The sequence below is a fragment of the Prunus mume genome, linkage group LG2, assembly GCF_029339155.1.
Source record: "Prunus mume cultivar Tortuosa linkage group LG2, ASM2933915v1, whole genome shotgun sequence".
In the NCBI taxonomy this organism is placed as follows: domain Eukaryota; kingdom Viridiplantae; phylum Streptophyta; class Magnoliopsida; order Rosales; family Rosaceae; genus Prunus; species Prunus mume.
The window spans coordinates 14,570,153-14,591,528 of NC_142699.1; the positions used below are offsets into that span (position 1 = coordinate 14,570,153).

Sequence of the window (21,376 nt, forward strand, 5' to 3'; positions counted from 1 at the left end):
CAAATGTGGTCCACCTCGGATAGATGTCGTCTGCTAGATAATACCTAGTTTGGTAAACGGTATTGTTGATTTGATAGGTGATATTCGGTAGGGCTGGCAATGGGTCGTGTCGTATCTGGTTCGTGTCATGTCGGAATAATAAACGTGTCCAGAATGCTCAACCCGAACCCAGCCCATTTAATAAACGTGTCATGTTAGGTTCGGGTCGTCTTTTATCGTGCGGGTTTCGAGTCGTGTAACGGGTTCGTAAATAATAACATGCATGTTACAAAACTCACAACTGAAAAAATTTAAATAAAAAAATTGGAGAGAGGAGAGAAAATATAAGGAAAAGAAAGAAAAAAAAAGGTAGAGAGAAAAGAGAAGAGAGAAGGAAAAGAAAAAAAAATACAGACAGAGAGAGATGAGAGAAGATAGAAGGAAAGAAATAAAAAAAAGAGGAGAGAAAACTAAAGAGAAGGAAAAGAAAGAAAGAAAAAAAAAGATGAGAGAAAACTAAAGAGAAGGAAAAGAAAGAAAAAAAAGGAGAGAAGAGAGAAGGAAAAGAAAGAAAAAAAGAGAAGAGAAGATAAATGGAAAAAAAAAAAAACATTATAAATATCAAAAGGCATAGTATATAATTACAAAGTTGTATGTAGCATGGTGGATAAAGTGTTGGAGATGAATGAGGGTGGTGGAGGTTCGAAACCCCTTGTGTGCGTGTTGGCATAAATTAAACGGGTTGACACGACCCGTTTAATAAACAGGTTAGACATGTATTATAACGGGTTAGCGGGTTGACCCGAAACCCACCCGTTTATTAAACGAGTCAGAATGGGTGGACCCGAAATTGACTTTTTTTTTATCGTTTTGAATCGTGTATCGGGTCATGTCCGAAATTACCACCCCTAAAATTCGGGGCTTCACCTCTCAAAACATCGTTAAAAACCGGCAATTGACCCAGCACGTTGAGGTCATTTTGAGATCCGACAACTCCGAAGAAGGCATGTCAAACCCATATATCGAAGCCAACAACGGCTTCAAGAATGATACTCTTTTGCCCTTTTCTATTTCCGTAATCTTCTTGCCATGTAGTTGGATAATTCTTCCATTACCAGTGCATGCAGTCGATGCTACAAATCATTCTTGGAAATCCTCGAGCTTCGGCTTTTTTAAAAAGTATGCATCATAATTGCAAATATCATGCATGACTTTATTGAAGAAATGGGATTGCATTCTATATCGCCTTCGAAAATCAACATCATAATACAAAGAACTTGAGATAAAATAATCTTCCAAAAGATTCTTACCCCGAGAATGCCTATGTCTGTCCACATTCGAGCCATGGCCAACTTGTGAACCACGGCGGTGACCTTGGTTCTCTTCATCAAGCAAAGTCACTGCTATGACAACTTGTTCATCTTCTTCTCTCTGCAACCTTTGCCTTTCAGCTCGTCTACGACTTCTCTTATTTGTCTTTCCAAGCATCTTCATGTCTTTCATTGAGAATGGAGTATCAATTCTAAACTATGACAAATGAAAATATAGAAATATATGGTGTGAGAGGTATGAGCTGAGCCTTTGGTTTTACAGAAAATTTTGGCCAGATAGAGATGACATGTGGCTTGATTTTAGTGGGTGAAAATCTTGTCTGAAATTTGAAATTCATATGAAATGTGAAATTCATCCGAAATTTGAAATTTGAAATTTATCTGAAATTTGAATTTTGAAATTTATCTGAATTTTGAGTTTTGAAGTGTATCTGAATTTTGAATTTTGAAATGTATATGAAATTTGAACCCAAAAATCTTATCCGGAAATTTTATGAGATATGAATAATCTTGACACGAAAATATTATCCAACTTAATTATTGAGGTAAAAAAAATTTGTGAAAAAAACAAAAAAAGTGAATAGTAATTGTCATTTGCCATGGCAATGGGTGGAAATACACATTACTTTTTGCAATGGCAACCACTATTCACGTGAATAGTGGCTGCCCTAGCCCCCCGCTCCCCCCCTTGCCATGGCAAATGCATAGAGTTGCTCTTATGTTGCTAACCAACCAACTTAGTCGGATGATGAGCAATGACAGTTTACTTCAATGATGCACGAATTCTCCAGGAGCAGCCTCTACAAATTCCCAAGCTTTCAAAATGATGGTGGAATTTTTCCTTCCAGAAGGTTGTATGATAGGTATAAGGTTATTAGGTTGCAGACACTTGGTTCAAGCTATTGTTTTGAAAGTCAATTGGTTAAATGGAATGGAACCATAAATAAAAAGCCAATGAAAGTCAATTGGTTCAAGATAACAAAGAAATGGAACAATAAATAAAAACAAACATTCAAAGTTACAAGAATCAATGAAAAAGATAACAAAGAAATGATAATTTTAATAAAGAAAAGTAAAAGCTAATACAATTTTTCCAATCTTTTAATAGCCAATTTGATGTAGCTTCATGTCCTCCTAAATAGCATTTCTCCACATATCTAAAGCTATGCTAGCCCTCCATGCATTAGCATCTTCTCGTTGTTGCTCTTGAGTTTGAACAATAGGTTCAAAATTATCTTCTTCATTAACTGGTAATACTGAAGATGAAGATTCGTCTATTGGTTCAATTGGAAATTCATTAGAACAACACTCTTTGCGAAGAAAGTAACTACAACAATAATAAGCATATTGATTTCAACTAGCTGCTACAATTATTTTATTTCATTCTTGAGTGCTATTTTATTATTAAAGTCATTGAAGAAATACAAACTAGTATATATATTAGTTAGATACCAAGAAAGAAAGGAAGCACTGGAAAGTGTGTGTCCACATGTATCAAACCTAAGCAACCATCGTTGCGAGATGTCAGCATGGTTAATGGAAGTAAAAGTAAAACTCTATAAGTCAATCTCTTGGTCCTTGATAAAGTTATGGAAAACGAATACAAAAACTTACCATTGACCAAAGACAAAAACAATCATAGCAGAAACACGCCATATAAACAAAAGATGCCACATATAAACAATTGTTCTGTTCTGTTCTGTTCATATATAAACAAAAAGACGCCAGTCTATGCAAGGTAGCAGCAATTGTTACAAACAATAAACGCAAGAAGACATAACATAGACCATATACAAACATGTCATATATTTGATACAGACAATAAATTGAAGAAGACATAGCACGAGAAGGAAGCAATCCCTTGTTCACGAAGAGCTGTTTATCTTCACGAAGAACTATTCATCTTCTCACGCAGACAAAAAAAAAAATCTCACGTGAAAAGTCTGATGGGTTATGGTGAGATTTGAGATAGGGTTGATATTTTTATCTCCCACTAAAAAGTCATACAAATTCCATATTTAAAACAAATCCTTCGAAATTAGCAAGTTTTTGAGTACCAAAAGACTTTTTGTTACTTGTTTAAAGTCTTGATTAAATACCACTAGATTTGGACACCCTCTTAAAAAAAAATCATATTAGTCCTTATTGAATACCACAAGACTTGTGTAGATTATTTAAAAGTCTTAATTGAATATCACAAGACTTATTTATCCTAAAATAGTCTTTTAAAATCCTAATTGAATACATCCCCCTTAGTTTCCTGGTTAACGGATTTTTGTATTTTCGGTGTGACACTGTTTTCTTCTGTATTTGTCATGATGAAGATTGCAGGAAGAGCATAGAGGGATCAGACGTTTTGCTCTGATACCATATAAGAAAATATGGTGAATGTCTTATGTATATAATCATTATAAAAAAATTACAGTTTAACAAAACTTAAGAAATACAAAAGGAAATAAATCTCCAGATCCTATGTCTAAGGTAATTACAAAAAAGGAAAAGAATTGAACGTGAACTTCAATCTAAAGTCTTCCTTATATTAAGCCTTGATTTCTAACATATAATATGCCTTAAAATGAATATTCACATTTACCATATGTACATGTACAAACAGAAGAAGAAAAAAAAAAAAAAGACGAAATAAGTTTCATCAACCAACCAACGAATCAAATTATTTAAAAACAAAAGAGCGGAAGTCAAAGCAGACCTAGCTTAGCAAGCTTAGCTAGCATTCCTACTCGGTGAGATGAGATAGATTTTGTGTTTGTGTGTTGCTTTGCTCTCTTCTTCAACTATAACAACCGTCGTTTTCATTAAGCGCAAACCTTGTGGGTCCCACTCCTTTGCATACTTCATGCATGCGATGCCGGTGGCTCTGTCCTCCCATTCCGTCTAGTATTTAAAGACGGCCAGCCATTGAGACAATTACAAGCAACTTACAGCGCCAAAAGCACCCTTTTAAGAGATCCAAAAACACCAAAACACAAGAAACAAAGAATGAAGCACCCAACTCTCATTCTTTCAACGTTCCTCCTCCTCCTCCTCCTCCTCCTCCTCTCAATCTCTCCTCCGGCCCACGCTGCCGGAGGCAAATGGCAACTGTTGCAACAAAACATCGGCATTTCCGCCATGCACATGCAGCTCCTCCATAACGACCGCGTCGTCCTCTTCGACCGCACCAACTTCGGCAATTCCAACTTGTCATTGCCCGATGGTAAATGCGTCGGAAACGACTGCACCGCCCACTCCGCAGAGTACGACGTCACCACCAACACCTTTCGCCCCCTCACCTTGCTAAGCGACGTCTGGTGCTCCTCTGGCTCCGTTGCCCCCGACGGCCGCCTCATCCAAACCGGCGGATTCACCAACGGCGATCGCCGAGTGAGGATCTTCGAGCCCTGCACCGGTTGTGATTGGAAGGAGATCGAGAACGGCTTAGCCGCTCGCCGTTGGTACGCCACCGATCATATTCTGCCCGATGGACGCCAGATCATCATCGGCGGAAGGCGGCAGTTCAACTACGAGTTTTATCCCAAGAGCGCGTCTACAAACAAAGTCTTCAGTCTGCCGTTCCTCGTGCAGACCAATGACCCAGACGCCGAAAACAATCTCTACCCTTTTGTTTTCCTCAACGTGGATGGCAACTTATTCATTTTCGCCAACAATCGTGCTATTTTGTTCGACTACGTCAAGAACAACGTCGTTAAAACTTATCCGCAAATACCCGGAGGCGACCCGAGGTCATACCCGAGCACGGGCTCAGCTGTGTTGCTGCCATTAAAAAACTTAAAGGCTCGGTCTATTGAGGCCGAGGTTTTGGTTTGTGGTGGAGCCCCCACAGGGTCTTATATCAAGGCAACAAAGGGTACTTTTACGGGAGCTCTAAATACATGCGCTCGGATCAAAATAACCGACCCGAACCCGCAGTGGGTCTTGGAGACCATGCCTCAAGCTAGAGTCATGGGTGACATGACATTGCTTCCGGACGGCACCGTTTTGCTCATCAATGGTGCGTCAAATGGGGCAGCGGGTTGGGAACTCGGGCGGAACCCGGTGTTGAACCCTGTTGTTTACCGACCCGACAATGCAGTTGGGTCAAGATTCGAGCAGCAGAACCCGACCACCATCCCGCGGATGTACCATTCGACCGCGGTGTTGCTACGCGATGGTAGAGTGCTGGTTGGAGGCAGTAACCCTCATCCTGATTACGAGTTCACTAACGTGCTGTTCCCAACGGAGTTAAGTGTAGAGGCGTTTAATCCTGATTATCTGGACGCTAAGTACACAAATGTGCGTCCCAAAATCGTCTCATCGATATCACAAGCTAAGATCAATTACGGTAAAAAATTAACCATTCGGTTTTCGGTGATGGGAACGCTAGCAACGAATTCGGTGTCAGTGACGATGGTGGCACCGTCTTTTACGACACATTCGTTCTCGATGAATCACAGGTCTTTGGTTCTTGCTTCCGAGAACGTAAAGAGTGTTGGAAAGTCCGCGTATGAAGTTGAGGTGACAACGCCCGCTTCGGGAAATCTTGCGCCTTCGGGATATTATCTTTTGTATGTGGTTCATCAGCAAATTCCAAGTGACGGCATCTGGGTCCAAATTATGTGACAAAAGATCAGAGTACATTCGACCAAAAAAAGATCGAAATACATATACATTACATGATATAGGTATAGTTGCTTCCTCCCCTTCTTTTAAGTTTTAATCACAAGTTAAAAATCTTGACGAACAGAGATCGCTAAGGATTTCTGTGTCAATATTATTTGATCGATTACATTTTTCATGTTGTATTTTGTTTTTGTTTTTGTTTTTTTTGCCGAACATTGCAAGTTATATTATAAACTGATTGATCGTGAATAAAGTCGGAGGATAAGTTGTCTTCATTAAACCTTTTGGCGCCAGTGCGTAATCATACTTGAAATGGTACTCCCGGCAGTGCATTGTTTCAACACGTCTTAAAGCAAGTCATTTCTATTATTATTATTCTTTGATATCTTATTAATTTAAAATATACGACACTTATTTTTTGGGTCAAGCAAAATACATGTAGTTTGATAATTAAGAAATTGAAAATTGTGGAATATTTGGTATTTATGGCATGTTTATTAATATGTAATTGGATTAGGATGAATTGAATTGAGGAGGAGTTGGATTGAGGGAAATTAGATTCCTAATTCTTATTGAAGTTGTTCACTAAACTATATGGAATTGGGGTAGGATTCATATTAATTACTAAAATGTCATCGTCGTTTGATTATAGTTCTCTAGGAATTATAATACAACATCTCACTCAATAATTGAATTCCTCCACAATCAGGAATTCAATTCCTAATTTTGTGTGGCCCCGCTTAATTTTCAATTCCTTGATATGAAGTAAACACAGGAATTCTCCACATATGAAATTCAATTCCTGAAATGAATATATATCTTTTGCGACAAAATGATTTTGTCTATGTTTCTTTATTTTATTTTATTGGTTTAGGAAACAGCTATCATTTACTCTGTCAACTCAATTTGCTCAGCCAAATTGCAGTGATGGTCTCCCGTCTCAGTCTGTAGGCGAATTTGAATGAACGAGGCGGCTCATTGTTTGAACACAGAAATTAAATTTAAGTGCAGAACGAAACAGAATACAGATAAAAACAATTAACCCCACAGAACTCTAACGCCAAATGACGAATGGAGGCAGAGAAATTGATCGTGGAGTGTTGAAAAAAGGTTTGCACTCACACAATTATCAACACGGAACTTGTTCGTACGTATCTCTAAATAGTCAAGCAGAAAACCAATTGAATTGATTTCGTATTATATATAGTTTTCATATATCTACTAAGTTTCAAAATCTTGTTCGAGTTATTTATATTGTTAACCCAAAAATTCCAGGCTTGCGATTGACTATGAAGTCAGTATGAAGTTCATGACAAGTGCATGTCATCAAAAATAAAATAAATTAAGTTGCCACACACGTAGATCATCAGAAATTCTGTATCTATCAAGTATGAATTTTTCTGCTGTCCAAAGAAGTACTGGAAAGTACGTTTTTTCTGTAGGTTGATTGGATTAAGCGAGGGTTGGCATTAAGGAACGACCTGCTGCCAGCCCATATCCATACCAAAAAAACTCAACATTGTCGGCAGCAACTTTAGTACATACTTTACCTCACATCAATTGGTAAAAACATAACAAGTGAAAGTAAATCCATGTGTTGTACAAATTGAGAAATTCATTACTAAACAGTAACAAAGTTCTCTAAACGCCATTAAAGAAATTCAAGTAAAAGTTTCACCGACGAAACATATGAAGAATTAAGGCAAAGAAAAGAGCTCAGAAAAGTGATTGAAGGACAACTCAGATATGATTTCAGTCTGCCTATTTGTGCTAAAAGCCTCTTTCTTGCATGTTCTATTCAAGCTTTTGTTTATAGATTATGAGCTCTATGCATATTGCTTGTTAATTAAAAGCACGGAACTTTTCTCAAATGGGTGAAACTGAATTTAGAAATGGCCCCTCTACGTCTTTTCAAATATATGATTGAAAAATCTAACCAAATAGAGCTATCATCATGCTAACTACCTAACCATAGATGATTGAAACCCTACAATTATTATGTTGCAAAAACTTGCAATTTATTATGTGCCCAACGTTCACCTAATTAAAAGAGAGCGCAATGCAATGGATATTAATATATTACACCAAATCATATATGTGATTATTGCTAATTAATGGTTTAATATTAGTTAGAACCATGCACGATCACAACGGCGCACGCAACGCAAGTGATGATCAATTTTAATGAAATTAAATTAATTATGTTCAGGTATTGATTTAAGATGGTAATGTTAGAGAGACACATTAGTTGAGGTGTAATTCGGATATGAACCTAACCAGAGCATCTCCCAATTTGAATCCCACCTACGTGCATTAAAATGATGAATTTCACATTCACCTAACATTTGTACTTGAAAAAGAGGAAATAAGTTTCATCAATCAACCAACGAAAGAATAACCAATTAAGAAATAGAAAAAAAAAAAAAAAAAAACAAAAAACAAAAAAAAAAACAACAACAACACAAATCGAGAAGGGAATTTCAAAGCGGAGCTCAACTAGCTAGCTAGCATTTAGATTATATCAGATTGAGAAGAAGGGATTGCTTGCTGTTGTTGAACTACAAGGGTCATTTTCAGTGATGACACACCTAGTCTGCCCCACGCGACGCGTTTACATGCATGTGGGTGGGTAGTTACTCTGTCCTCTCTCTTCCACTCGATCCCCACACAATGCCAAGGCAAGCAAAGGATTTAAGAGACCAACCAACAAGCCAAGTAAAAAATTACACCAACAGACCAAAACACACCACACAGAATGACGACGCACCCAAATCTCATTCTTGCCTTCCTCTTCTTCTTCTTGTTCCATTTCCTCCTCATCTCCCATACCCACGCTGCCGGTGGCAAATGGCTGCTCTTGCAACAGAATATCGGCATTTCCGCCATGCACATGCAACTCCTCCACAACGACCGCGTCGTCCTCTTTGACCGCACCGACTTCGGCAAATCTAACTTGTCCCTGCCCAAAGGCAAGTGCCGCAATGACCCCAACGACACCGTCCTCAAAGTCGACTGTACCGCCCACTCAGCCGAATACGACGTCCCCACCAACTCCTTCCGCCCTCTCATGGTCCAGACAGACGTCTGGTGCTCCTCCGGATCCGTAGCACAAGACGGTAGCTTGATCCAGACCGGCGGCTTCAACGACGGGGAGCGCCGCGTCAGGATTTTCCAATCCTGCACCGGCTGTGACTGGAAGGAGTACGACAACGGCTTAGCCGCTCGCCGTTGGTACGCCACCAATCACATTCTGCCAGAAGGACGGCAGATCATCATCGGCGGCAGGCGGCAGTTCAACTACGAGTTTTATCCCAAAAGCGAGTCGTCTAGCAATGTCCACAGTTTGCCGTTCCTCGTGCAGACTAACGACCCCAAAGTCGAAAACAATCTTTACCCTTTCGTTTTTCTCAACGTGGATGGCAACTTATTTATTTTCGCCAACAATCGAGCTATTCTGTTCGACTACGTGAAGAACGTCGTCGTTAAAACTTACCCACAAATACCCGGCGGCGAACCGAGGTCCTACCCGAGCACCGGGTCCGCAGTGTTGCTGCCATTGAAAAACTTACAAGCTCAGTTTGTTGAGGCTGAGGTTTTGGTCTGCGGTGGGGCTCCGAAAGGATCTTATGCCAAGGCTGTCAATGGCACTTTCGTGGAAGCTTTAAAGACATGCGGTCGGATCAAAATAACCGACCCGAATCCTCAGTGGGTAGTGGAGACCATGCCTCAAGCTAGAGTTATGGGAGACATGACATTGCTTCCGGACGGCACCGTTTTAATCATCAACGGGGCAGCGGTTGGGACTGCAGGATGGGAATTCGGGCGGAACCCGGTTTTGAATCCGGTTATTTACAAACCCGACAAAGCAGTCGGGTCAAGATTCGAGCAGCAAAACCCCACAACCATACCGCGGATGTACCATTCCGCAGCGGTGTTATTACGCGATGGCAGAGTGTTGGTTGGGGGCAGCAATCCTCACATTTATTACGAATTTACCAACGTGCTTTTCCCAACGGAATTAAGATTAGAATCATTTAATCCTGATTATCTGGATGCTATGTACGTTAATTTGCGTCCCAAAATCGTTGCACCCCAGTCTCAAGCTAAGATTAATCACGGACAAAAGCTAGCCGTTCGATTTTATGTGGAGGGAACGGTGGTGCGGAATTTGGTGTCGGTGACGATGGTGGCGCCATCGTTTACGACACATTCGTTCTCGATGAACCAGAGGCTGCTTGTACTTGCAGCGCAGAGCGTGACAAATGTGGCCAAATCCACGTATCAAGTTCAGGTGACGACGCCGGGCTCAGGTAATCTTGCGCCTTCCGGATATTATATTTTGTATGTGGTTCATCAGCAAATTCCAAGTGAGGGTATTTGGGTACAAATCCTGTGACAAAATACGACGGGTATATATATAGATGAAAAATGCTAGGCTTATAACATTTTTAAAACACATTGTGAGGTGGACCTCATTGTATTCATACCCACCTCTATTGAGGTGGTACACAATATGGTATAAAAATGTGATAAGCCTAGTATTACCCTATATATAGGCTAGTTATAGTTATTTTCTCTTCCTTTTTTTTTCTATACATTTTTTTATTTTATTTAAAAAGGAATTAGTTATCAGTGGAGAAAAATAAAAACCTGCATTGACAAACTCAAGCTAGGAATACAAAAGGAATTAGTTATTGTCAAATGCAATTCGATTTTCAGGTTGTTGTATATTTTTATTTTTATTTTTTGGAAGGAGACTATAATGCTTGTCCATCTTACTTTTTTAATACGTAATCATACTTGCAAGTTTTGCCCCATGCATTGTTTCAACGTCTTAAATTCAGCTAGTGCTCTGTTACTTACTTATGGGTTTTGGATAGTGTTTTTTGCTATTTTTTTTGTAATGTCGTAAGGTGTTCTACTTTATAGAGCATCTGTTGTTCAAACAAAAAAATTCAATGATTAGGCAAATGATTAACATCATATATCCTTTTCCGAATGAAAACATATGTTAGAGTATTCCATACGTTGATGATATGTTAGACCTACTCACATTTTAATATAATATTAGAACAAGTTATTTGCGTGTAATCAGTCGCGTATGATGATTGACGTGTATATCGAGTGTGTGAATTCAGAAAACCAATGACATCTAAAGCAAGGAAACTTCTGGGATTTTGTCTATATTTCTGATACTTTTGGTTTTTCATTGGCCCGGCCCTTTTTATTTTCTTGGTTTAAGAAAAAACAGCTATCATTGTCACTACAGAATGCTAGTCTGAAGCAAATACCGCCCAATACGAAATTGATTCTTGTGTATTAAATATTTTTAGTTGCATTCAATTCATTGCATGGGTAAGACATGCATCACCGTGTCACACTGACGATTGATGTTTTTGTATTAATTTGAAGATTTTTGGCGTCTAATATTGTTAAAAAAATGCATGGGATGACGGGACCATGGGAGTCATTTTCACCCCTCAAATGTCAAATTACATATATATGTGTACACACCAAGGCTACGATCGATATACCATCAGATCAGGCCATACCCATGTGTCGGTTGTTTTCAACTTTATATATATATATATATATATATATATATATACATGATAATAAAAACAAGAGGCTCCAAAAGTATTATTCCTGCAAGTTGGTTGTTGTTCTTGTGTGTTGTGTTCACATGCAAAATAAGGCTGTCTGCCCTTCCACAAGATTTTATTATTTATCAGCCAAGACTTCCAGTGAGTATGATCTGTTTTTAAATGGGACAGATAAAACAGGAGACAACTTCCTTCTCATGTCTCCACGGTTTGTTGAGGCAAATTGCAGTGATTTGTCTGGGTGTGCTGCGTGCATTGAAGACGGCACATGTAAGCGTAATGTATAAAGAATTTGAGAGCGAAAACGAGATAATAAAATGGAGATATAAAATTTAAAAACCCAAAACAGTTAACCCTATATACTGTAGAAATGAATTGATGTACCATTCGACAGCGGTGTTGCTGCACGATGGTAGAGTGCTGGTTGGAGGCAGTAACCCTCATCCTGATTACGAGTTCACTAAGAGCATCCACAGTAGGGACTGTATATTAAATATATATCCCAAGTCACAGGAACGTCTGTAATGGGTGAATATAAATATACATCACCATCATAGAGATATAAAATAAAATGTATATTTACATCTATTTTTACATCCTTTGCAGGCAAAACTCACTTGAAAAAAGAAAAAATGAAGAAAAGTCAACATAAAAGCGGATGGCCACACCCCTGAATTTACACCCCATTGGAGCAAAAAATATGCTTACACCCGAAGGTATAAATGAAATGTAAAAATAATTTTACACTCCTGAATTTATATCTCTAACTGTAGATGCTCTAACGTATGACATTCATGTGAATAATAAGATCTGCGTCTCTTCTCCAATACCTAAAGATATATTGGTAATTGAATTGGTAATGAGAGAGAGAGAGAGAGAGAGAGAGAGAGAGAGGTGTGGGGATGAGGTTCTGTCTCTGACTCAGAATAGATTGGTAATTGAAAAATTGTGCAGCCGTTTTCAGAACATGACGATTGTCGATTTCGAATGGGAAAAAGTGACAGGTTTGTTTGTCTGCAAATAAGAGACTAGCTAACTAGTGGGTCACGGATGGATAACTGAGGTCTTTTCAGGATTCGCACGCAACACAGGTCACGGGTGAGTGTTCATAATCATATGGGCTAAAGGTCAGCTATGATTGCAGTCCGTTGTCGTTTCAAATTAAAAGCCACCCTTCACTAACCCCAACCCAATAAGTCATATATAATATAATATACAAGTCATTTCCTATTTCGTTAATTATCAAGGGCCGCTGACATGTGAAAATTTTCACGAGTTAACTAGGAGACAAGAGCTTCAATTATCAGGACTTTGCAGAATCAAAGACAAAACTAGTTATCTACCCAGTTGTTGATCCATTGTGGTCTGCTAGCTGTTTTAGATGAATTATCGCGTTGTGTTGTAAAATGAGTCCTATCTAGCGATGGATGGTATGAGTCTATCTTATCGCTGCAAAACAATCACTTCAAGCCATCTACCTATACTGGGCTGCGTTTTCTCAATGAACTTATGAACTTGGGTCCGGTTCCCGTAATGGGCTCAGTAGATGACAATAATGGAATCTGTCCATAGAATCCTTGGACCACAATCAGAAAGCATGATCAATTGGGCTTTAAGAACCAGACATTGGGAGCCTGATCAATTGGGCTGTATAAACTATAAAGAACCATACTTGCTGCAAACACAGTGCTTCAACGTTCACCAAAACCACCCCATTCATCACAGATCAGTTATCATAATTGCATTTGGTTTCTGGATAACGATGGAAATTACAACAAAACAGGTGTAATTCCAACAAGTACACGTTTTCTGCAACGCCGATTGGCATATCAAACACGCAGGCTCATGAAGAAAAAACAGAACAGCATATTGATGGGCAAAATTATAAAGTCATATATGTATCAACAACCTGAAGTTCGAAAACAAATACAACAATTTGGGAAGAATTATGCCCAAAAGTTCATAAATGCTTACTTCTATACAGAAACAAGTAACAATGGCTGCTGCTTTAAAACACCTAATTATCTAAGAAATTAATATGAAAACAAAGTAGACATATTTAAGCACGTTCGCCACGGATGCGCCTAGCAAGCTGAATGTCCTTGGGCATGATTGTCACCCTCTTGGCATGGATGGCGCACAGGTTGGTGTCCTCGAACAGACCCACCAAATAGGCCTCTGCAGCTTCCTGAAGCGCAAGCACAGCATGACTCTGGAACCTGAGGTCGGTCTTGAAGTCTTGAGCGATTTCACGAACCAGGCGTTGGAAAGGCAGCTTGCGGATCAGAAGCTCAGTACTCTTCTGGTACTTGCGAATTTCACTGTGCACATCAAAACGGAGGATTTTAATTGAATTAGGGCACGATTCAGATATTGAAATTCAAGAACAGGAACGTCGAATTAGAGAAAACACTTACCGAAGGGCAACGGTTCCAGGACGGTAGCGGTGAGGCTTCTTGACTCCACCAGTTGTCGGTGCTGATTTCCTAGCAGCCTTTACAAAATTAAAACGAAACACAACCAAAATTAGATCCAAAGAATTTGATTATCAATTATAATTTTCCATCTAGCCAAACAGCCTACTTCGAAATCATAACGAAACGCACCTTGGTGGCGAGTTGCTTCCTCGGAGCCTTACCACCGGTTGATTTGCGAGCAGTCTGTTTGGTACGAGCCATTTCTTCACAAATTAATCACAAAATTCGCAGAGAATCTGAAATCAGAGTGACAAAGAATCGATCAGAAACGAAAAAAGGTGATAAGAAATACAAAGGAATCCGGGGATTATGTGGCTTTCGAAATCGAACCTTTCGAAATGAACGAGCCTAGGGTTTTGGATCTTCACAATTATCAGGAGATTGAGGGGACACGATTGAAAGGATGCGAATGAGAGAAAGATTGGAAGTACAGGTCATTATATATGTATGACGATTGATTGGGAGAGTCGGTTGAAACGTGGACTTGGAGTTTTCAACACCAAATCCGATTTGGAGAAGGAAAAGGTCTAAATCCGCGTGCTCTGTCCCTGATTGGATGGTTAATTGAGGCACGGATTGCCAAAACGTGGACGGGTTGTGTTTCTTTTCTGAGAGTATTTCCGAACGAGTCTTGGGAAGGAAACTCGGACGAGTTGGTATAACAGTCGCAACTTACAACGACTTGTCGTTTCCGAAAGTAAACTGTCTGTTTACCCGCGTCTCACGTGACTTGTCCACCGTCCACTTTTGTCGTCCACTAGGCGACTTGTGAGCAACAAACAAGGGACATGCCGTTTCACGATTAGGCAAAACGACATCGTCCGCTCCCCACAGTCAAAATCTTCTCGACCCAATTTCCTTCACCCTGCAAAATTGAAGAGTTTGGTGGCTTGATGGAGGGTAACAAGAAGAAGGGGTACGCGTGGGCAATCTCAGCCGGCCTGAACGCCGCTCTGGCTGCCGTTTCGGCGAAGCTCATCACTCCTCAGGTGCCTTTCCCTTGCACACTCGATGAATTTTAGACCGTTGGATTTACATCGCAAAATCCTGCTTGATTTGTAATTGTTTTTTTTTGGGGTCAATGAAAGCTTGATTTGTAATTGTTATTGTTTGAACAGATTGTTAGGTATGGTTTGGTGATATTGTTCAATGCGACAATGTGGGGATGTTATGTGAACAGCCTCAAAGCTCTGTCTTCTCTGCAAGCTACTGTCACAAATTTTGCTGCAAACTTCCTGTCTTCTGGTCTAGCTGGATACCTTTTGTTCAATGAACCCTTATCTTTTCAGGTAAATCAATACAGGCTGATGATATTGGACCAACTCACACCGATTTGTTCATTTTCATATGCTTTCTTAGTATATGCTTCTGAGTTACCTATACGATGCATTGCTTTTGATTTTGAATGTGAAGCATAGAATTTAATAAACGAATGACATTGTTAAATGGTGGAGTGTTTGCACCAAAGATTTTCATTCCGGTTTCGGAGCACTACAAATGCGATTGCTATTATGCATTTCTGTTGCTGCATATAAATTTTAATGATTGTTCATTATCCTTGACTTGTTTCTTTTGCATATCTGATGATGAGAAGGCTTGTTTGACAGTGGTTTGCAGGTGCCCTGCTCATTGTAGTTGGTTCATTCGTACTTAGTAAGTCAAGTATTGAGAAGAAGGCCCATACCCATTAACATTTCTGCATTTCACTTCACCCTTGTGGTTGAGATATCAGAGAACTCTAGATTTCCATTTCTTTCCTCTTCCGACAAAAGTAGGGAGACAGAAGAGATCTTCTGAGAATGTACATGTATCTAAACAGTGAAAGAATGAGTTTTATGCTTATTGTCATTCTTCTTCCCTCCAACAGAAAATTTGCAATTCTTTCAAATTAATTGGTTTTATGCAGTCCTATAAACATATGATTTTGTTTCAATCTTCATACTTCACCACATTATTTCTTTTTAATCACGGGTATACATTGGACATAATGGAAAGTTTTGTAATTCAGTTCTTGGTCACAGAAAAATACTATTGAACCGAAAGTACTGTTTGCGTAGCTTCCCCTTGGGCCATGTCACATTTCTCCTTTTACCACATGAGCGGACGACCCCATGAAAATTAATGAAGTTGGTCGAATCTCTATGCCACGCCACATTGAATTGGACGGCCATGTCCATTTATTTCTTTTTTATTTCCCTTTTGGGTTAATTCAAAGCGAAACAGCTATTGTTTTTCGCTTGGAGATATCAAACAGTAAAATATTTAAGACTTAATTGTAGCAATAGTTTCTGAATTTGTGTTTGATTCGTATTTTGATCATTGAAATCAGAAAATGACTGCTCTGGTCCAACCACTTCAATTTTGTTAGTATGGTCCTATGTTAGATTTTCTATTAAATCTTGGAGCAAATTAGTCATTTCAAGTCCAACGTCTCACCACCTCTTTGTACCTAAACGAGTTTGCAACATCAACAACCTCCTTCATCTTCCTTCCCTTACCTCATTTAGCCTCAACTCCACCACCACCCATCCCCCTAAACCACCTCTGATAATAGCCACAATCCTTCAAATTCCCACATAACCCCACTTCATTGAGACCATTCAATTCCTCCTTGACTTATGAACCATATACCCATTACTGATCCCTCGACCCTTAAAAAACGAAGTAGTGGTGGGCAGCAAAGTGGAAGAAGATGACTGGTGTGGATGAAAATATGGTTTCGTCCTTGAGAAAGAACATAAAAATGTTGGTGTGTTTTGTAGACCATTGACTTACTTTCCTTACACACCAAGGATTCCTGTTAGAATTGTAATTGATTTACTTAAATTATTGTTTTTTTTATATACTGTAAATAGAAATATGAATTTATTATTTACTTAGCCACTAAGGCTCTGTTGTATTATAAATATGATCTCTTACAAGGAAAGTAATATACAGAAAATTCATACGAACAATTATTCTCTCATAGTTCTTATATATTAAAATGGTATCAGAGCGGCAATCTTAGGATTGCTAACTCTAGTTTCTAAACCCTAGCCGCCATCATAGGGGAGGATCACTCTCTTAATCTTCATGGCGGTAGCACCACTGCTTCCTCTTCTCCTTCTGAACCAACCATAGCTAAGATGAGTGCCCAAGTGGCTAAACTCCTAAAAATGCAAACTCATACCTTGAACCGGATCCTAAATAAAGATCCTACCCAGACGACCCCGAACTCTACTCAGATGACAGCCTCAAACTCGACGCATACGATGACCACGAACTTGACTTAGATGATGACCCTGAACCAGACTCAGACGACGATCCTAGCAACAATTACCTATGAAGCTTCCGTTGCACATATTGACATCAAGTTGGATGTCACTAACTATGCCCTATGGTCCCAAGTTTTTGAGATGTATAGCGCCGGAAAAGACAAATTGGGATATATTAATGGCAATCTTTCAAAACCTCCTTCGACCGCTCCAATGTTTCCACGCTTGTGTACCGAGAACTCCATCGTGAAGGGACGACTCATCTAATAAAACCCACTTGTGGACCATTGACTTACTTTCCTTACACATGAAGCTTTTGTTGCACATATCGACATCAGTTGTTGGATGGCACCAACTATGCCTTATGGTCCCAAGTTGTCGAGATGTATAACTGTAGCAAAGACAAATTGGGATATATCAATAGAAATCTTCCACAACCTCCTTCGAACACTCCAACATTTCCCCGCTGGCGCATTGACAACTCCATCGTGAAGGGATGATTTATCAAATAAAACCCGCTTGTAAACTATTGACTTACTTTCCTTAAACACCAAATATTCTTATTATAATTGTAATTGATTTACTTTAATTCATAATTTTCTACCGTAAATAGAAATAAGAATTTATTATTTGCTTGCTCACTAAGGCTCCGTTGTATTATAAATATGACCTCATACAAGGAGAGGAATACATAAAAAATTCCTACAAACAAATATTATCTCATAATTATAAATACTAATTTTTTCTAAATTTGACATAATATGTAACATATGACTAGCCAATGAAAGTAGAGTTGAGAAACTACAACATCTATTTTTCAAATTCAATTACCAATATGCGAATCCAACATGAAGTTAAGGACTATTGCTACAATTAAGTCAACATTTAAAAACTCTCAAATGCTCTTAGTTAAATGGTGCGTGCAAGAGACTAGTTAGATACTAAATAAAACCCGCTCATGTGCACGTAAGATACTAATAAATACCAAATAAAACCCGCTTCATAATTTTTTCAATTTAATTAGTAGACAGTGGGAAAAAGTATATAAAAAAACAAAAAGAAAAAAAAATTGTAAGAGAGGTAAAACCCCACCCTCACACCACTAGTACTGTACAACAAGTCTGTCTACATCTACATCCTCTCTCTGTGTGTCTGATGAGAGAGCACAAAAAGTTGAAAATTCTTCTTCTATCTGACTATTCCCCTTGCACGGGTTATCATCGTCTTCCGCGAAAACCAGGGTTTCTCCAAACTCATTCACACTCTCGCCGTCTCTGGTAAGCTCTGATTTATTTCTTCCTCTTCTTCCATGCTGATTTTCTTCTTCGTGGATTATGTTTTGGTCTCTTTTGTATCCATCACAACCATCTTTAGTTTTTTAGTACTTGAACGTGGTTTTAGGTTGTGCTTTTAGAGCAGCTTCGAATTTGTTTGGCGTCAGCCGCTGTATGCTTGATTTTGGTTGCGATTGTCTTTTCACTCTGCAAATGAAGCTTGCTGTGTGACCGGATTGGAGATTTTGGATTTCTAGGGTTCTTAGTTCTGCTGGTTAGGAACTGAAGTTGTTTGAAGCTGCAGTTCTTACGGATTTTGAATATTTGATCATAGTCTTCGTCTAAGAATTGATTGAATGTTTCAGAATCGGTTCGTGTGTTGACCAGAGGACGAAGTCAATTTTAAGTTCGTTCTTCTGTCTTGGCTACTCCAATGGAACGTTGGTTTAGTTTAATCTGTAATAGCACCCCCTCTTGAATAAGTCATAAGAGTTAAGTTCATTTTAAGTGCCTGCGATTGATCAATATGTTCTGTAAATCAATTGAAGTAAAAAAGTCATGACTGATTTCAAACAAGGATTTGATTTCGTAGTTGATCCATGACTGTCAGAGTAGGTTTAGACTTTATTCTGTAGTTGATGACCTGTTTTCTGAAAATGTATCTTGTGGGCTTCTCCTACATATTTGTGCTACATCCGAAATCTGAACTTTTTTTCTTTTGGACATCAACTGCAGGGTATGTAGCACCAATGTTGGTTTCATATTTAACCAGCTAAGCTGAGCATTATACTTGTGTTGGAGGTGTAAAACTATCGTCTGCAACTGTTGCTATTTGCAGATTTCAGATGGATGATAGTGGCCATCGTGAAAATGGAAGAATCAAAGCAGAGCAGTATAAAGCAGCTCAGGGTCAGGTATCCGCAAACAATTTTCTGAACACAGCTACATAAAGATAATATGATGTGAACTAGCACATATAAACTCTTTCATGAAGTATTCAGTATATACAATTTCACTTGAGAGGCATATCTGATGAAATTTTGTATCTCTTTTTGTTTTAGTGGTTGATGCAACATCAGCCATCAATGAAGCAGATAATGGCCATAATGGCCGAAAGAGATGCAGCTCTTCAAGAAAGAAATTTGGCATTTTCTGAGAAAAAAGCTGCCCTTCAAGAGCGAGACATGGCATTCCTGCAGCGAGATGCCGCAATTGCAGAACGGAATAGTGCCATTATGGAACGAGACAATGCCATTGCAACTCTTCAGTACCGGGAAAACTCCTTGAATAATGGTAATGTATCTTCGTGTCCACCAGGATGCCAAATTTCACGTGGGGTCAAACATATGCACCACCCACAGCAGCATGTACATCATCCTCCTCACATGAATGAAGCTTCTTATGGTACAAGGGATATGCACACAAGCGATTCCGTCCCAATGCCACCGGATGCTTCTTTGCCTACAAAGTCACGACAGCCCAAACGACCTAGGGAACCCAAGACAACGGCACCAAATAAGAAAACCTCAAAATCTCCCAGGAAGGTGAAGAGGGAGAGTGAGGATTTAAATAAGATGACATTTGATAAATTACACGAGTGGAAGGGCAGTCAGGATATGGGTGGCGGAGGTGATGATGTTAACAAACACTTGGTTGTGTCAAAGTCTGATTGGAAATGTCAGGACCTGGGATTGAATCAGGTTGCGTATGATGAGTCAACCATGCCAGCACCGGTGTGCTCATGCACTGGTATCCTGAGGCAGTGCTACAAGTGGGGGAATGGGGGTTGGCAATCCTCATGTTGCACTACTACAATGTCAATGTACCCATTGCCGGCAGTGCCCAATAAGCGACATGCCCGAGTAGGTGGCCGAAAGATGAGCGGCAGTGCCTTCAACAAGCTACTTAGCCGGCTTGCAGCTGAAGGCCACGATCTGTCAAACCCAGTTGATCTAAAGGATAACTGGGCCAAGCATGGAACAAATCGCTACATCACAATCAAGTAGACCTGGAGAAAGTTTAAATTCAGTAGAGGTACAGACAGGTAGGGGGTTGGGGAACATAGTGATCTCATCATGTATGCATTTCAAATTTTCTTTTCAGCTTGGTGGCGGGGAAAATAATGATTTGATAATCAGCAGTTGAAGTAGTTGGGTTTGGGAACGTTCAATGCCAGCTATACCTCTTCAACAATGATAAGGGATTTTCTCTAATTTTTTTTCCTCATTAGAAACGGCTGAATGGGTTGATAATGCAGTGAGATTTTCTGGAAGGCAAAGGCTCAGGGAAACCATGGCCATTTCTAATCGTCTTGGTTAGCATGGAGGACTTAAAATCTCGCCCTTTCAAGTAAATTTGGGGGCTTCTGTCCTGTATTTGTAAAACCTTATTTCAACAGAACAAAGTATTTTTCTGTTGTTAATTATCTAAGAGCACTAAGTCCATAATTATCTTTCTTTTTTGGCATATTTGTAATTCTTTTAGGTTCTTTACAGAGTTCTCATTCAAATATGTGCTAAATTTTTAGGCATATTTGGTAATTCCAGTAGAACTGTTCCTTCCATTAGTATGTGAATTCTCACTTTACTCCTCGGACGGTCGAGCCAATGTAGTAATTTGCTAGGTTAATTTAGACCAAACTCCACAAGAAAGGTACACCCAACTTGGTAGATTATATGAAATTTAATCTTTGCAACGAAATTTTATGCAAGGAAAAAGGAAAATAAGAAAAACTTTAAAGAGCTGTGTCAGATAACATTTCTTCAGCATCCATAAGTCAGACAGGGATAACTGTTAATATTGTGATCTCATCATACACAGCACTTCATCAGAAAAAAATTA

At 39.2% G+C, this 21,376-nt stretch overlaps 3 protein-coding genes, 1 non-coding gene and 2 pseudogenes across 8 annotated transcripts; 4 read left to right on the plus strand and 2 right to left on the minus strand.

Moving 5' to 3' along the window:
- Positions 1-4,230: 4,230 nt before the first annotated feature.
- On the plus strand, positions 4,231-6,207 carry LOC103321392 (aldehyde oxidase GLOX1 pseudogene; annotated as a pseudogene). The gene has a single exon (XR_016124250.1). The product of XR_016124250.1 is annotated as an aldehyde oxidase GLOX1 pseudogene (transcript).
- Positions 6,208-8,570: 2,363 nt separating this feature from the next.
- LOC103321289 (aldehyde oxidase GLOX1 pseudogene) lies at positions 8,571-10,742 on the plus strand (annotated as a pseudogene). Its single transcript, XR_016124095.1, has one exon. The product of XR_016124095.1 is annotated as an aldehyde oxidase GLOX1 pseudogene (transcript).
- Positions 10,743-13,376: 2,634 nt separating this feature from the next.
- On the minus strand, positions 13,377-14,511 carry MGH3 (male-gamete-specific histone H3). The gene is made up of 4 exons (XM_008223088.2): positions 14,338-14,511; positions 14,137-14,243; positions 13,948-14,024; positions 13,377-13,851 (listed from the first exon to the last, which is right to left on the minus strand). Exons 2-4 carry the CDS (start codon positions 14,206-14,208, stop codon positions 13,590-13,592), a joined length of 411 nt encoding a protein of 136 aa, XP_008221310.1. The 5' UTR covers positions 14,209-14,243; positions 14,338-14,511; the 3' UTR covers positions 13,377-13,589.
- A 278-nt stretch (positions 14,512-14,789) lies between these two features.
- On the plus strand, positions 14,790-15,895 carry LOC103321286 (cell growth defect protein). 2 transcript variants are annotated; one of them, XM_089045845.1, is made up of 3 exons: positions 14,790-14,996; positions 15,126-15,296; positions 15,602-15,740. In XM_089045845.1, the coding sequence occupies exons 1-3, from the start codon at positions 14,901-14,903 to the stop codon at positions 15,659-15,661; spliced, it is 327 nt and encodes a 108-aa protein (XP_088901971.1). In that variant the 5' UTR covers positions 14,790-14,900; the 3' UTR covers positions 15,662-15,740. The 2 variants fall into 2 exon arrangements, with proteins under 2 accessions (XP_088901971.1, XP_008221309.2); XM_008223087.3 differs by having other exon boundaries at positions 14,799-14,996; positions 15,615-15,895.
- A 2,482-nt stretch (positions 15,896-18,377) lies between these two features.
- BPC6 (basic pentacysteine 6) lies at positions 18,378-20,991 on the plus strand. Of its 2 annotated transcripts, none has more exons than XM_008223085.3 (3): positions 18,378-18,538; positions 19,271-19,449; positions 19,597-20,991. In XM_008223085.3, the coding sequence occupies exons 2-3, from the start codon at positions 19,381-19,383 to the stop codon at positions 20,539-20,541; spliced, it is 1,014 nt and encodes a 337-aa protein (XP_008221307.2). In that variant the 5' UTR covers positions 18,378-18,538; positions 19,271-19,380; the 3' UTR covers positions 20,542-20,991. The 2 variants fall into 2 exon arrangements, with proteins under 2 accessions (XP_008221307.2, XP_088902514.1); XM_089046388.1 differs by having other exon boundaries at positions 18,382-18,538; positions 19,373-19,449.
- A 284-nt stretch (positions 20,992-21,275) lies between these two features.
- On the minus strand, positions 21,276-21,357 carry LOC148919701 (small nucleolar RNA R38). Its single transcript, XR_016124836.1, has one exon. It is a non-coding gene; the product is annotated as a small nucleolar RNA R38 (small nucleolar RNA).
- Between the last annotated feature and the right edge of the window lie 19 nt (positions 21,358-21,376).

Coding starts and splice junctions, on each gene's coding strand:
- MGH3 (XM_008223088.2), bottom strand. CDS start 14,208: ATGGCTCGTACCAAACAGACTGCTCGCAAATCAACCGGTGGTAAGGCT. Junction 14,025..14,136: donor GGAAGCAACTCGCCACCAAG/GTGCGTTTCGTT, acceptor AATTTTGTAAAG/GCTGCTAGGAAATCAGCACC. Junction 13,852..13,947: donor CCTGGAACCGTTGCCCTTCG/GTAAGTGTTTTC, acceptor TGATGTGCACAG/TGAAATTCGCAAGTACCAGA.
- LOC103321286 (XM_008223087.3), top strand. CDS start 14,901: ATGGAGGGTAACAAGAAGAAGGGGTACGCGTGGGCAATCTCAGCCGGC. Junction 14,997..15,125: donor CGAAGCTCATCACTCCTCAG/GTGCCTTTCCCT, acceptor TTGTTTGAACAG/ATTGTTAGGTATGGTTTGGT. Junction 15,297..15,614: donor ATGAACCCTTATCTTTTCAG/GTAAATCAATAC, acceptor CTTGTTTGACAG/TGGTTTGCAGGTGCCCTGCT.
- BPC6 (XM_008223085.3), top strand. CDS start 19,381: ATGGATGATAGTGGCCATCGTGAAAATGGAAGAATCAAAGCAGAGCAG. Junction 19,450..19,596: donor ATAAAGCAGCTCAGGGTCAG/GTATCCGCAAAC, acceptor TTTTTGTTTTAG/TGGTTGATGCAACATCAGCC.